The sequence below is a fragment of the Cupressus sempervirens genome, chromosome 7, assembly GCF_028749045.1.
Source record: "Cupressus sempervirens isolate cs-2001-9-10 chromosome 7, ASM2874904v1, whole genome shotgun sequence".
NCBI classification, from domain to species: domain Eukaryota; kingdom Viridiplantae; phylum Streptophyta; class Pinopsida; order Cupressales; family Cupressaceae; genus Cupressus; species Cupressus sempervirens.
Window position 1 is genome coordinate 504431744 of NC_143124.1, and position 16340 is coordinate 504448083.

At 36.4% G+C, this 16340-nt stretch overlaps 1 protein-coding gene across 1 annotated transcript in view; it reads left to right on the top strand.

Moving 5' to 3' along the window:
• Nucleotides 1-16340, top strand: part of LOC149547740 (putative protein arginine N-methyltransferase 6) — a 244732-nt gene that overhangs the window by 49594 nt on the left and 178798 nt on the right. The window contains exon 4 of the mRNA XM_089791807.1: nucleotides 6886-6921. Within this exon, the coding sequence (XP_089647933.1) occupies nucleotides 6886-6921 (36 nt within the window). The remainder of the gene's footprint in view (nucleotides 1-6885; nucleotides 6922-16340) is intronic.

A 16340-nucleotide genomic window follows, 5' to 3' on the forward strand; every position in this document is an offset into this window, starting at 1 on the left:
TCCAGATATACTTCTTCTAAAATCTTTCCATTTAGGAATGCTGTTTTCACATCCATCTGATGTACCTTCCATCCCTTTGATGCGGCAACTGCTATGACTGCTCTTACAGAGGTATATCTGGCAACAGGAGCAAAGGTTTCTTCATAATCAACCCCTTCTTTCTAAGAAAATCCTCTGGCTACAAATTTGGCTTTATACTTCTCAATACTACTGTCAACAACATGCTTTATTTTAAATATTCACTTAGAAAAAACAACAGATTTTCCTTTAGGTCTTGGAACAATTTCCCAAATATCATTTTTCATGATAGATTGGTATTTTTCTGTCATAGCTTCTTTCCAAGTTGTATGTTTAATAGCATCAGAGGGATTGGTTGGCTCTGTTTTGGATAAATCACTTATGTTAGCTGTATAACTAGAGAATCTTTTAGGTCTTTTTCTTTCTCTGACTTTTCCAGAAGGTGCAACAAAGTCTTGAGCTGCTTCAATTGTTTTAATGGCCCAAAGTGGTCTTTTCTTTGAATTTTCTTCAAGGTTCATATTTTGAATTTCATCTTCGATTTCTTTTAAGTTCTCCCTCTGGCACCCAGATTCACTATTTCTTTCAAAATTAGATAAAGGAGAAGGTTCATCAGAACTTATGGCTCTTTTGAATGCAAGATCTTCTTCAAAGATTACATCTCTGCTAAGTTCAATAGTTTTCTGTCCAGGTATGAAAATCCTATATGCTTTAGAAGTTTCACTATACCTTACAAAAATACCTTTCCTCCTAAAGGGTTCTAACTTGGTTCTCTTTTCTTTTGGAACATGGATATATACAAGACATCCAAAAATTCTAAGATGACTTATATTGGGTTTTACTTTAGAAAATACTTCTTCAGGTGTTTTATCTTTAAGATAGGAGTGAGGACTTTTGTTTTGAATATATACAACAGTACAAGAGGCTTCTGCCCAAAGATAATACTTCAGGTTTTGGTCAAAAATCATAGCCCTAGCAGCTTGTATAATTGTCCTATTCTTTCTTTTTGCTACCCCGTTTTGCTATGGGTTATAAGGAACAATGTACTCCCTCTTAATCCTTGATTCTTTATAAAACCTTTTAAACAAGTCCGAAGTATATTCTCCTTCGTTATTAGTTCTCAGGGTTTTAATTTTATGTCTTGAAAAATTTTCAGTTAATGCTTTGAATTCTTTAAATCTTTGTAAGATTTCTTCTGATTCCTTGCATTTTAAGAAGTAAATCCATGTTTTCCTAGAGAAGTCATCTATGAACAAGATATAATACCAGAATCCTCCAAGAGAAGGATCAGACATAGGTCCACATAAATCTGAATGAATTAATTCTAGTACATTATTTGTTTTCCTAGTACTATCATGAAAGGGACTTCTGGTGCTTTTACCCAGAGCACACCCTTTGCAAATACTAGGGTGGTCTTTATTTAATTTGGGTAATCCAATAACCATCTTTTCCATACTTGATAAAGTTTTAAAATTTAGATGCCCTAATCTTCTGTGCCATATTTCATTTGAATCTTCGGCTTCGTGGACTAGGACTTGAATGGATCGACTAGATTCTATATTCAATTCATACAAATATCCCTTTCTTTGACCAATTAACTTTGCTTTCTTAATGGAAGAGTTTTTAGCCCAAGTTAATACTTTGCCATCCACAAATGCAACATTGTGTCCATCATCTTCAAGTGTTGTAATTGAGATTAGGTTTCTTTTAATCCTTGGTACATAGAGTACACCTTTAAGAAGAAGAGTATTTCTTGATTTTAATTTCAAAGTACAATTTCCAATTCCTTCAACAGAGTGTGCTAAGTTATCACCAGTGGTAACTTCACTGTTAACCTTCTTTGATAAAGAATCTAGAGTTTCTTTGTATCCTGTTATATGTGTAGAAGATCCACTATCAATTACTCATGCTTTATTTGAAATTTCATTTGATAGAGAGGAATACAAAACACGGTTCTCAGGATCATAAGTATCTTCTTCTCTAATGACATTTGTATAGTTTGCTTATTGTTTGGAATTTTCAGGACAATTAGATCTATAGTGTCCAAATTTTTCACATTTGAAACACTTTATTTTAGATAGATCTTTCTTGGGCTTTCCATTCTTTTGATTTCCCTTTTTCTTCTTGAAATGCTTCTTCTTGCCTTTATAGGAGTTTGTATTAAGAACGTGAAGTTCTTCATCTTCTACTTTTGGTTTCCCTCCTTTCTTTAGTTTTTTGGATTCCTCTTGAAGACAATCATTCTTGATAAGTAGGAGATAATTTCTACAGCAAGTCAAATTGTGATATTGCTATCAGGATTTAACTGTGTGATTTTTTAGTCAAACTCATTGACCCATGTTTCATGAGTAGTGATTCAACATGAATCCATCTCTCATGAGAATAAATGGAACACTTAGCACTCATTGGATCTAGGTGATGCTCACAGGGGGGTGAAGCACCGCGACTTCCCGGGAGGTCACCCATCCTAGTACTCCTCCAGCTTGAGCGCACTTAACTACGGAGTTTCCTCTACGGTTAAACCCAAAGCTTGCAAACCCATTTGCAAAACCTTCACCAAGTATTGTGCCTTATGAACCATTCATTAGAAAGCCCCTTAAGCTCATCAATTGATAAGTAGGAGATAATTCCCACAGCAAGTCAAATTGTGATATTGCTATCAGGATTTAACTGTGTGATTTTTGAGTCAAACTCATTGACTCATGTTTCATGAGTAGTGATTCAACATGAATCCATCTCTCATGAGAATAAATGGAACACTTAGCACTCATTGGATCTAGGTGATGCTCACAGGGGTGAAGCACCGAGACTTCTCGTGAGGTCACCTATCCTAGCACTACTCCAGCCTGAGCGCACTTAACTACGGAGTTTCCTCCATGGTTAAACCCAAAGCTTGCAACCCCATTTGCAAAACCTTCACCAAGTGTTGTGCCTTATGAACCATTCATTAGAAAGCCCCTTAAGCTCATCAATCGATAAGTAGGAGATAATTTCCACAGCAAGTCAAATTGTGATATTGCTATCAGGATTTAACTGTGTGATTTTTGAGTCAAACTCATTGACCCATGTTTCATGAGTAGTGATTCAACATGTATCCATCTCTCATGAGAATAAATGGAACAATTTGGCACTCATTGGATCTAGGTGATGCTCACAGGGGTGAAGCACCGGGACTTCCCGGGAGGTCACCCATCCTAGTACTACTCCAGCTTGAGCGCACTTAACTACGGAGTTTCCTCCATGGTTAAACCCAAAGCTTGCAACCCCATTTGCAAAACCTTCACCAAGTGTTGTGCCTTATAAACCATTCTCATGAGAGATGGATTCATGTTGAATCACTACTCATGAAACATGGGTCAATGAGTTTGACTCAAAAATCACACAGTTAAATCCTGATAGCAATATCACAATTTGACTTGCTCTGGAAATTATCTTCTACTTATCAATGGATGAGCTTAAGGGGCTTTCTAATGAATGGTTCATAAGGCACACCACTTGGTGAAGGTTTTGCAAATGGGGTTGCAAGCTTTGGGTTTAACCATGGAGGAAACTCCGTAGTTAAGCGCGCTTAGGCTCGAGTAGTACTGGGATGGGTGACCTCCCGGGAAGTCCTGGTGCTTCACCCCTGTGAGCATCACCTAGATCCAATGAGTGCTAAGTGTTCCATTTATTCTCATGAGAGATGGATTCATGTTGAATCACTACTCATGAAACATGGGTCAATGAGTTTGACTCAAAAATCACATAGTTAAATCCTGATAGCAATATCACAATTTCACTTGCTGTGAAAATTATCTCCTACTTATCAATTGATGAGCTTAAGGGGCTTTCTAATGAATGGTTCATAAGGCACAACACTTGGTGAAGGTTTTGCAAATGGGATTGCAAGCTTTGGATTTAACCATAGAGGAAACTCTGTAGTTAAGCGTGCTCAGGCTGGAGTAGTACTGGGATGGGTGACCTCTCGGGAAGTCGCGGTGCTTCACCCTTGTGAGCATCACCTAGATCCAATGAGTGCTAAGTGTTCCATTTATTCTCATGTTGAATCACTACTCATGAAACATGGGTCAATGAGTTTGACTCAAAAATCACACAGTTAAATCTTGATAGCAATATCACAATCATTCTTGAGTTTGTTAAAGTCCGGGAGCTAATCTCTGGCACTTATTCCTTGTGCAAATGTGTCCCATGAATTTGGCAATCCATCTATAGCCATAAGTGTTAATTCTGTGTCATTAATGATGGTTCCTATGCTTGATAGTTCATCTCTAATGCCGACAACTCTTAAGAAGTAAGAACTTATCGATTCTCCTTTCTTTATCTGAATGTGATTCAGTTGCCTTTTTAGTGCAAGAACCCTGGTTGCATTGTTTACTTCATAGGCATTTCGTAGTGCATTCATCATATCAAAGGCAGTTTGATGTTTTGTAAGCATAGTTACAATATCATTTTTAACTCCATCCAAGATGATTTGAATAGCTTTTCTATTTCCTCTACTCGAGATAGATTTGTGAGGTTCAACTGGGGGTTGTTTGGATGCTCCATCAATGAATTGTTTTACATTGTTCTCTTCAAGAATCATCATGATTCTGAACTTTCACGCTTCAAAGTGCTCTTTCCCATCAAACCTGTCCTCGGGCCTAATTGTGTAAGCCATGGAAGATAGAAGATTGTTGCTTGATGTGTACAAAGTCTGATTACTGAAATTTAGCAGAGCCTAGGTTCGATTACCAGAGCTCTAATACTATGTAAAGTTTTTACTAGATCCTTATCTCTTAATCAGACTTTTAATCTATTCTTATATGCTGAGAATGATCTTCTAAGTAGTATGAATATTGATGAAATTAGTGCTTATTATAATGCAGATACAATACTGAATATTTAACATTTTATTGTGATAGAGAATCTCAGATATAAATTGCAGGATATAAAATGCTTGTAGGAGCAGACTGCTGTAACTGTGTGTCCTATAATCTGCATTTACAAGCTACTTATATATCCTTTCTAAAAGGTATGTCCCTCAAGGGACATAACCCTTCCTAACTTGGCACCTATAGGAGAGATATATATATCATTAAATGCCAACATTAGAGATATATTACTATTAAGAGGAAGTACGGTCTGTACTGTTAGACCCATAGGTTTATCTTGGTTAATATTCTTAACACTGACAACCCCTAAAAAAGTTTGGACAAGAATATTAATTACATCTTTATCTTTTGAATTTTTTCAACATTTTTCAATTGGAAAAAATAAGATTTATGCCTAGGAAAATAGCTTGGACCAATTGGAAAAAAGGATTTCTGTTTTGATAAATGAATTAAAAAATATAAAGTACAAAACTTTAGAAATATGATAATGGCTTACTGAAAAAAGAAATAGGTGGGGGTCAAACAAAAACATTAGTTCCCTGCCTTATATCAGCGACTAACAATTGACATCTCAAAATAGAAAATGCATGGTTATATAGTAAAAACATGTGAAAAACACATTTTAACCAGTGTTTTACTTGCATTGACATTTTTACTTAAGTTTTTGCATCTATAAAGTCACGAGAGTTAAGACTTGTGGAAACTTGTCTAGGAAAAAAAGTAATCGGCAACTCGTAGAGTTTGCAAATAATGCATTGAAGTTTTATCAATTAATTGATTGAAATTATAGCCCTCTCCAAGATCCCTTCCTAGTTTCTTTGTTATCTCCAGGTGATTATGATTTTAAACAATTTTCTCTTGTAATAGTGATTTTCAAATATTGTCATAATCAATACCCGCATCTATCTTCCATATAAATACCTATCCTCAGCTCTTGATGATTAATGGTGAGACAACTATTGACGAGATAGATTTTTTTGGTCCATAAAGATGGCGTTCTGTGATTGAAAGATATAGTAGAGAGGCATATTGATCTTCATGACAAGCTTGATTGAATTGTTTGATAAAATGCACCAGACAAATAAATGTGCGAACAAGCAGAACATCGATGCCTTAAATTAGAGTTGATATTAAAGGTTTGGAGAAGTAATATTTGAATATTAAAGAACCAACCCATATATTGAGATATGGGGTTGAAGAATTATGAAGATTAAGCGGCAGTTCAAGAGCTAGAATTCGATAAGATTCACAATTGAGAAGCAAAATTGAACAGCTCAGTAAGGATTAAGTCTTAGTTAGGGTTCGGGGCATTCAAATGGAGTCAGACGTAAAGCTCAAGAAACAATATAGTAATGCCAAATCAGCACTAACACTCAAGGAGCTGGACACACACAAAGGAGATGTCTCATTTCTCCAATCATAGACTTCATATCTGTTGCACCTATTTCCGTCCTACTTTTGTATCAGAGTTTAGCAGTTGTTTTACACATGCTTCGCATTCCACTTAGAACACCAGTCAAGAATGATAACTTATTTTGAAAGGGGATGGACTAATGCAAATATTATGATTAGTGAACAAGCAGTGAAGAAAAACACGAGGAGTCTTCATATATTATGGTAACGATGGTTGTAGTATATGTTTCCACAAGTCTATTCCAGTATGGATTTGGTCCAGTTTCCATGATAGGTAAGCTCTCATATCATGTTTTTAAACTTTAATAGAATTTTTTTTTTTAAAAAAATCTTGTAATGTGATATTATAGATTACAACTTTTTGATGATTCTATTGTGGGATAAACTCCTCGTGCCTTCAAAGTTTTTATCCTATATCTATTTTGTCTTTATCCATTCACCAAATGATCCACGTTGTCAATGATTGTTTATTTTAACATCCACTGAAAATTATTTTCATGTATTAAACATCTATTTTGTAACAATTACCATGTATTATATATTTTTTAATTCCATCTTTTCATTCTTGAGGTTGCTTGCACAGGTTTATGCTGTGGATGCAAGTGAAATAGGAGTACAGGTAGGGGTTTTTTCTGCAAAGATCTGAAATTTTCCTGGATTGATGTATTATCTTTAAAATATGTAATTCAGAAAGGAAAATGTCATCTATATTAATCAAGCCAAGCATGCTTTGGGTTTGTTGGCCAAGTTTGAAATGATTGACTGCAAACTTATTGACATCAACCTTAGTCTGAATATAACTAATGCTAGTGATAAGACTAATGAAACTTGTCTTGGAAAGCTTGTTTCTCTGTTTCTTTATATGATGATCACTACAATTAGTACCTTGTTTTGTTGATATGATTCTAGCTTTATGTATAACTCTCATGCCGAGCATTAGAAATTAACCAAAAAAAGTTTTCGAAGCACCATTCGGCATCAATAATGACGAAAGTGCTGGTAAATGGAAGTTCAAGCTTTTGTGTTAAACTAATTATGATTTGACTGGTAATTGTGATGATACAAAACGTCTACATTTGGGCATTCTTTTTGTTATGATACAAACATTTTCAATATTCAGATTTATATATAATCTTCATGCTGAGCATTAGAAAATAACAAAAGACTTCCGAGAACCATAAAGCAAGACATGAAAAATGCAGCTAAATGGAGTTTCAAGCTTTTGGGTTATACTTAATATGATTTGAGTGGTAATAGTCCACATTTGGGCATCCTGTTTGCTGTGGCATAACCATTTTGATAACTCGTCAACTTTTATGACCTGACAGATAACATCAAATTATTAGCTATCTGCTGTGTTCAGGTCATAAATTTTAATGATTATTCAACATGCTTACAATATAGTTTATAGTTATACTAATGTTTTTTGGAGGCAAACCAAGTGTAAATGAATTAAATTGCTAGGGATTCAATTACGAGAAATTTGGTAATGGAACATTCTTTTTCTGTCTGATACAGTATAGAATAAACTTTATGTTTTGCTTTTATAAAATCAGAGTTCTATGCATAATGCCTCTTTTAGCAAGCAAAAGTAAATTGCAACATTGCAAATAAAAAATGATGGAGACAAAAAAAGAACCTGGTCTAGGGTTTTACTTCAACTTTTTTGGAATGAATTAATACTTTTTAATCTTTGGAGGCCTTATGGGACCCCATGGAGGTTTGTTTTTTTTCTTTTTTCTTTTTCTTTTTTTTCCATTTTTGGGCTTTTAATGGCCTGAATTTGATAGGTACTTGGAATGCCTTAATGTCCTAGAGATATCATAGCCTATAGGTACTTTGAGGACAGAAGGCTGTCCCCACAGAGACCTTTGATAAGGGGAACATCACAAGGACATTTCCCCACAAAAGTAAAATTGGGGACAACGAGGGGATTACTGTAACTGTTCTCACATCCTCCCAAATGTCTGTAGGATTGAAGAGCATATAGAAATCAAAGGTTGGGGCAATGAATGCCATAAATGAATACCGGAAATTATTTTATGCAGGATTCTTCCAATTGAATACGAATATGGCTTGGTAAGCCTTTTTCAATGATTACATCACTGTATCCCCTGACAACTGCTTCACTAGTGAAAAACTAACTTTATCATATGACATAAATATATAATAACAATGCAGTTATATAACACTGGTAAAAGATACAGTTTGGATAACAAATTCCGATACTCCACTAACCCAAAGGGGACATAAACTATTGATATGGAGCTTCTGGTAGTTATTTCTCAACTTTCCAAACCTTTTCTGCCATTGGTACTGGTACACACATGTCTCACGTTGAATTATAAATGAGTCACCACAACTTTGATCATCATACTCTGCATGCACTTGCAGTGTAAACAACTTTTTTGGTCCTCAAGAACAGTGATCCCGTCTTGCTGATCAACTTGTGCTAGTAATCGTCCAGTAACATCCACCTAAGATTACTTGAGCCCTTTGTTCCCCATTCCTTGTGAGCAACACTTATCAAATTACACTGATCACCAAAACCTCCTGCCAACAGTCATGAGGATAAAATGGTAGCATCTGGACCACATTTGCATTTTACAAAGATAAAAACTGAAAGAGCAATCAAAACATAAACTTCAACACATTAAACTAGAAATGTGAAACCACCTACTCATACTAGAACTGCTCCTCAAGCAGTACCAAATATCTGGGTGAGAAGGTAACTGAAGATTTGAATGATCTTCTATCCTCAGGTGGGTAATCCAACCTTCTTCTTGAACCCTCTAAATTATAGCAGTTAGATGCAACATGGAATTTTCCTAAATCCTATTAGGGAATGTGATGTATGTTGGGAAATTATTGTCATTGATGTTAAAGGCATTTAGCAGTTGAATGGTCAAGCTTAAGCATAGATAAGAGTTAATGCAATGATTCATTATATAAGCAAAGCCTGAAGGCAGCAATAATTAAATAAGCCTCATTTATTCATTTATTTAAGTAAACAGGCCCAAGACAAGTGTCAGACCTGTTTGGAGCTAAGTTACCAGTTTGGGTTTGAGGTTTGGATTTGTGGGTTCAGCCAAAATCAAATCTTCAGGTTGAGTTGCTTTTGGGTTCGTTAATAAAGCAGCAAACACACACACGCACACACGCACACACGTATCTGTTTGCAGCAATAATTGAGTTCAAATACACCACTATGTAGACAGTCAAATAACATAGCAAAATACACCACCATATTAATAGTCAAAACTAGACTGTCATGTTATATCAAAGTTTTCAGTTAAAAAATTATAATTTTAAGTGTCAGCAATTATTTATCAGTAATAAAATATCATATGGGCCATAAAAAAAATCCTCCTCCATATGTGGTGGTTTATTAGAAGAATCACAAATAGTGCCATCGGCAAGCAGCGGCACAGGCATTAGCCTTGACACTGGCCTAGACACTAACAATCTTATACTTACTAGGTGGCTCATAATCATTATCAATTCCAAGTGTAGCGAAGTGGGAAATTAGAGCATCCAACTCAGAATGGTCTAACTCAATATCCCACTTCATTGTCTTGCCTTCTTTGTAGGCATTTTCTTTGTGTGTAAACAATTGCAAGTCAAAATGCACAAACATCAAGTCCTTTGCCTTTATGGTGCATAGGCTTTTGTGCTTTATTGACTGGATGAATAGGTAAATGTGTTAATTCCTCTTAGATGAAAATGAACTTGCAAGCTATCAAGTAAATATTGGAGAGTTAAAAGTTATAAATTAGAAAAATCACAAATAGTGCTAGTGGCACTCGCATTGGCAATGGTACTAGCACTAGCCTAACACTAACATTGACAATGTCATTGACACTAGCAGTCTCAAGTTCACTAGGTGACTCATAGTCATTCTCAAAATTCCTTTTTGGTTAAGCAACTACAAGTTAGAATGACAAGGACTAAGTCCTCCACCTTAAAGTAGTGTAGTCTGTTGTGTGTTATGTTGGTGTTTGAAAACTACCAGGCTACAAACAACCTAATAACAGGGTTTAGAAGACAAAAACAAGCCTAAGTACTAGCTAGATCCTATATTCAGCAAGATTTTCTTTAGATTTGGACCAAATTCAACATAATCACAGGGATTCTCTATACTTTAGGCTCTGCAAGGCCTAGGTGGGTGCACCTTAGGCATGGAAATGACTGGATACTTGATACTTTCTTCACAATTCACTCATTCACACTACTTTTCATATCTATCCCTTATAGCAGATAATGGCCACAACTCTTCTTAGATTTGCAAGTAATTTTTGATTACAACAACTAACTATAACTCGTAGAAAACTATTTGCAAATAAGTGTTGACCAACAATTTGTTTCTTCATACAGAAAAGTAAAAATTGATTTGAATTAAATTTTTGCTTTGTGCAACCATATGATATTTAACAATTTGCATCTAAATTGTTGATCAGTGCCTTATCCATTGTTATACAGAGTCTACCCAGCAAGCCTTTGACCTAATTAATTGCCTTACAATTAATTTTATCAGCAGTGACCCTTGAATTTCATTCTTATGAATATCCCTCCCATACATCTAGAAACCCTATCAATTCAATGAAAGCATTTACTTAACTCCTTGAATTAAAAGCAATCAATGAAAAGACATACAACCCATCCAAGTTGCATAAAAATGAAAGAACCTTGTTCATTTCAATCTCAAATCATTTCAATATCAAAATTACAGACACATAGAAATGGAAACGAAATTCAAAGACACAGATATTGCAGAACATTTCTTTTGTATTAATCTTCCTTGAAAATCATACATTAGTGGTATAAAGCTCATGAATAACTCAAGATATGACAAAATATCATTCAATGTTCACTTGTATTCTCAGATTTTCAAAATGAATACATCACACAAAAATTGACTCAATGACTGACTGGACCGATTGCAAATAGGATAACTCTGTAAATTATATAGATTTCGGACCTCAATTCCACATCTTGGAAATCCTTTTATAGGAAGGATTGCAACAAGCTTCAGATGGGAAGACACATGTCAAAATTCTATTGGAGGCAAGATACAAAGATATTTTACATTGTTACACTACAAACATTCTTTGTACTTGGATCAAGATTTTGGATACAATTGCAAAATTGGCAGGTGGCACTTTCAGCAAGTGTTTTGAGCATCTTTTTGTTGGTCTTCAAGTTCCTGTCGCTTTTCTTGCCTTTTCTTTTTTCTTTTTTGCCTCTAATTGCATGCTTGCATTGCTTAATCACTGTCACCAAATAGTAGGGCCTTAATATTTGCAATAACTTCCCAATAGCTATGTCCGTGTCTACATTAGGCCAAGTGACATCCCTAACTGCATCTAACTCGTTTAGGCATTTGTTCCATTTGGCATCCGTTATTCCCTTAACCTTTGCTGTTATTTTTGACATCTCTGTTTCCAATTTATAGAGCATGCCAATCAAGTCATAAACCACTGCTAAACCTGCCTCATCATTACAATATGCAAGGAATCTGAGATGGTTCAAAATGCTATCAAAAGATGCTGACTATTCTACCTAGTCCTTAACCTTTCCATTACTCTCCAAAATTATAGGTACAAAATTTGGAGTTCCTGCGGCAATTGTCTTCATCTTATTCTAGATTAGTTGCATCTTGCCACCAAAGAAACCATTAAGATCCTTCACCTTATTTATCATCTTTCTAGTATTTATAATAGTTACCTTAGGCAGATCCTTTTTCTGTGCCAGCATAGGTACTAAACTATAAAAAAATGGAGTATAAGGACCCCATGTGGTAAAGAGTGGAGACAATAAGGCAGTAGCCTTTGAACACCTATATTCTGCTCCTTGCAACACAAGATAGTTGCTATGCACATTCTGGGAGACTAGTTTCAGTGCATTTATTTTGTGAATCAGCAAGTTCGTAATGGTTCTGACTTCTATCTCCTTGCCTAATTCCAAATCCTCTTCTTCATCAACTTCCATTGCTTGGCCTGATGCTTCCCCTGTTTCAAGTACATGGCCCTCTGTTTACCCACCACTGTCCTGAATTTCTGTAGCTGTTTTGACAGTGTTCTTTAATGTTGCTATCTCATTCTCCAGCTTGAGGGTTTTCTGCTCCAAGACATAAGTCCTCTTCATTTCTTCCTCATAATGCCTCTTGGTCTTGATGAAACACTCATTGGCTCCCTACAATTGTGCTTGCAGGACACCCATCTTGTTCTTTCCTAGCAGAGCCACAAATGTTTGCATCCCATATATCTGGCTGCTAGAGGTGGAATGCACATTCCAGAATATCACATTTCCCCTTGGGGACTCTTTTATTTCCATTAGGGTAGGCTTTTGATCCTTTGGAACTAAACTCCATATTGCCATTGTTTGAGCATCAATATTGTATGCTGACCCTTTTAGTTCTCCAAGCTGAATTTCATCTTCAAATGTTATTAATAGACTTGTCTTCTCATTTGGTCCAGTAGGAAAGAACTTATGCCCCATCTTGGGAAGACAATCATTCCACTTCTTCTCACCAATTCTCTTGCTTCTTCCACAGTGAGTGTTTCATTGGCTAGATCATATTCCTGTAGTCTGAACTAACTCAGCAACTACTTCATCAGAATCACCTGGTTTCATTTGCAAGGACAATTCATTTTGTTTCATTTTAAACAAAAAGCTTTTAAACTCTTCAGTTTTGATGGAACTGTCATCACGCATGAACTCATTTGCTTCTATGATTCTGTCATCAATCATCTAGGCCTGCAATTGTAGTTTCTTTGCCCTTTGTTCATCTTCAGATGCTTGAGATACCAATATCTCCTTCTAACATCATCAAAGTACTGGCTACCTCTGGGCATGATTTGTAAGGCCTTCTGTTGAGCCTTTTGTGGTATTTCCACCATCTTTTGTTTCTTATTTCTTTGTTCTGCCCACTCTGATCTTTTAGGCTGACCTTCTTCATCATCAGTGACTTGAACAACTATGTCTTCATCAGAATACTTAGGGTCAACTTTTTTCCTTATTGCTTCAGGGACTTGTGCTGATATCTCATAAAATTTTTCTACACACTTGTCCAATCTTGACCAATAGTCTTCTTCAGGATAGAATCTCTTAAAGAATGGGTCAGCTTTTTTCATCTCCTGTTCAAAACTAGCAACATCCCTATATTTAATCATGCTCTCCATACAAACATCCTCAATTAACCTGTCAGAAATGACATCCTCTTCCCACATAGGTTTTGTAGGAGGTAAATTGTATCCCCTCATGCTTTTTAGGGCGTTCCTGACTACACTGCAGTGGTCATACATTCTGGCTGGCCTAGTTGACAATTTATAAGCTCTTTGGTAGGCATCAGTCTCTTCAATTGTATTCTTGCCTATTTCAAAATCTCCTACCTTGGTGCATCTACACAAGAATGTTCCTTTCTTGACAAGTTTTCCTAAATACTCTCTGTTTATTGAGATCATCTGTCAAAAAACCTCTACAAACCCTAGTCTCTCTAAGACATATTTGGGTAGAATGTGGGCAGGTTGAGGGCATCCATATATTTTGATAATAGTGTATTCCTCAAATAGAAATACACTTCCCTAATCATGTGTTAATTGTTTACCAGCATCATAACACATTTTAGGTTTAACAACCTTTGTAACACTTCCAAGGATTCTTTCATTAGCCAGTCTTATCATTCTAAAAATAGGATGCACAAAATCATTATAGAAAGAAATAATATTGGAATATGGGTAGAACCTTTGCCATACCCTTGTCCACCTCTGCACTGGTAGTCTTTCTCCCCATTCCTGTGTGGACTCGAAGAAGCTTTGATTAAATGAATCAGCATTCTTGAATAGGATTAAATGCATGATCAAAGAGTAGTGAGGGAATCTGAAATTCTCCAAATGTCCTTGTTGAGCAGCAGTGATCTGCTCATGGGTCTTGTCAATTATGTACGTGACATAATCATACCCACCATTGGTGTTGGGGTCTTGGATATTCAAAGCCATAACATCATGCCCCCCTAGGGCATTCATGGTTCCATCTGAACCTAGGATTTTGTTCAGACCAAAGACAGTGTTCTGGAAATACCTCTGAAAGAATTCAAGAGGCATGATCTTCTCTACTTCCTTCTTCTTTGGAATTTCTCCCTTCTCTTTATGGGACATAGGGATGTGCCTTGTCATTGCCCTACCCATGTAAAAGCTCTTTTGGCTTTTAAAATTCTCAAGTAGGTCATCAATGTCAATAGGCAATGACATTGGGCCTCCCAGGTCGAATGCCTCTATGAATGTCTCCTTTTCTAGGGCTAGGAAAATACTTTTATCTCTCTTGTGGAATGACTTGCTTACTAGATTGTAGCATTTGATTAGAGCCTTCACCAAGTCAACATCCACAAATGCTTCTGGCACGATCAACTTGCCCAAGTTCCTAACCCAAGGGTTGCAGACTGGAACCATCTCCGTTCTATTCTTATAGAAGAACTAGAACAACTCATATCCATTTTTGTTCGGAACCTCTACATCTCTATAGAATACATATGAATCTCTGAAGGTGTGGTCATCAACAGATTGTGCATTTGTAGAACCAGGCAAAATATGTATCCATTCTTCAACAAATGAGCTAGGGCTTTTTCTTTGCGTAGTAGATTCTTCAATCACAGCCTGTGCAATCAATTCTCTTTCCTTCTCAGCCATTTCTTCAAACAATTCAATCAACTCGGTATGCTATATGCTGAATAATCATTGAAAATCACTCTGCTACTCAATTTTGCTCAGAAAACTCAAACAATTCTGAAACTGGTAATGAAAATCTCCGTGTCTCTCAGCAGAATTTATCTATTCTCTGCAATAGGAGCGTGGCATTAATGGCATTTAAAATCAGCACACTTCAAAACCTATCAATCCTCGAACAACTGGCAAAATATTCGCTTTTTCATATTTTGTACATCTAGCTCATCCCTTTTTACCCAGCTCAGACATGGCCGTTGAAAACGTTTTATGCTTTCATAACTAAGAGTTGCGATGATGTGATCACCACCTTATCGCTGCTTTGCCACGGTTTCTTTACTTTCTTTGTTTCTAGCTGCGACTGTGCAAAATAGGCTATCTTTATTGTTTCCCAACCTCATATCTTATTTCATTAACTGGTAAGTCTGACCTGCAATGGTGTGATTCCCTTTGTTCACTCCTTCGCAACTTTATTTCATCATTCATCGTGTGGGCTTGTGAAACAACGATCACTTTATTTTATGCTTTGTCACAGCTTCGCAATTGTTCATCACTTTATCTTTCAAACTGCTATGATCTGGCAATGACTTGATTATTCCTTACTTCGCACATTCGTCGCATGTAATGCTTCACCCAGAGATCCTTGGAACAAGGATAAATAAAAGCCAAGATATTTTTATTTTAAACAAGTATGCATGCACACGACAATCAACATACAAGGATCACAAAGATCGCAATGGAAGACTAAACAAACATCCAAACACCAATGGATCTCCAAACGCCACTATTGACCAAAAACTACAAACTACGGAAGTCACAAAACGCATTCGAATCCGAAACGTTCTGAATTCGAAAGGTCAAACCAAAAGGTTCAAGAACTCCGCAAAGGGTATCCCAATCATCTCTCAAAACCTTTTGGTCAAGTCGAAAAGTGCCCGCTAGTCGTCCGCACAGGTTTTCACACAGAGTCGTGCGACATTTTCAAACAGCCATGCGATACTTCATCAGTATCATACGATGTTTCTCAAAAGGCCATGCGAAACTTTCAGGGTTTGGGTGATACTATTTTTAAGGCCGTGTGATACTTTACTAGTGTCGCACGACAATTCACCAAAGGGCGTGCGATACTTTCTAGTATCTTGCACGACATTTTCCCCTAAGGCATGCGATACTTTCCAGTATCACATGATACTCCTTTGGGTGTGCGATATTTTATAAGTATCACCCCATGCTGGAACATGGTTGCCTAGGAAAAGAAAAAACGCTCCAACGAACATTCAGAGGGGTAAAAAGAGTTAGAACCTCCACACTAGGGAGTACC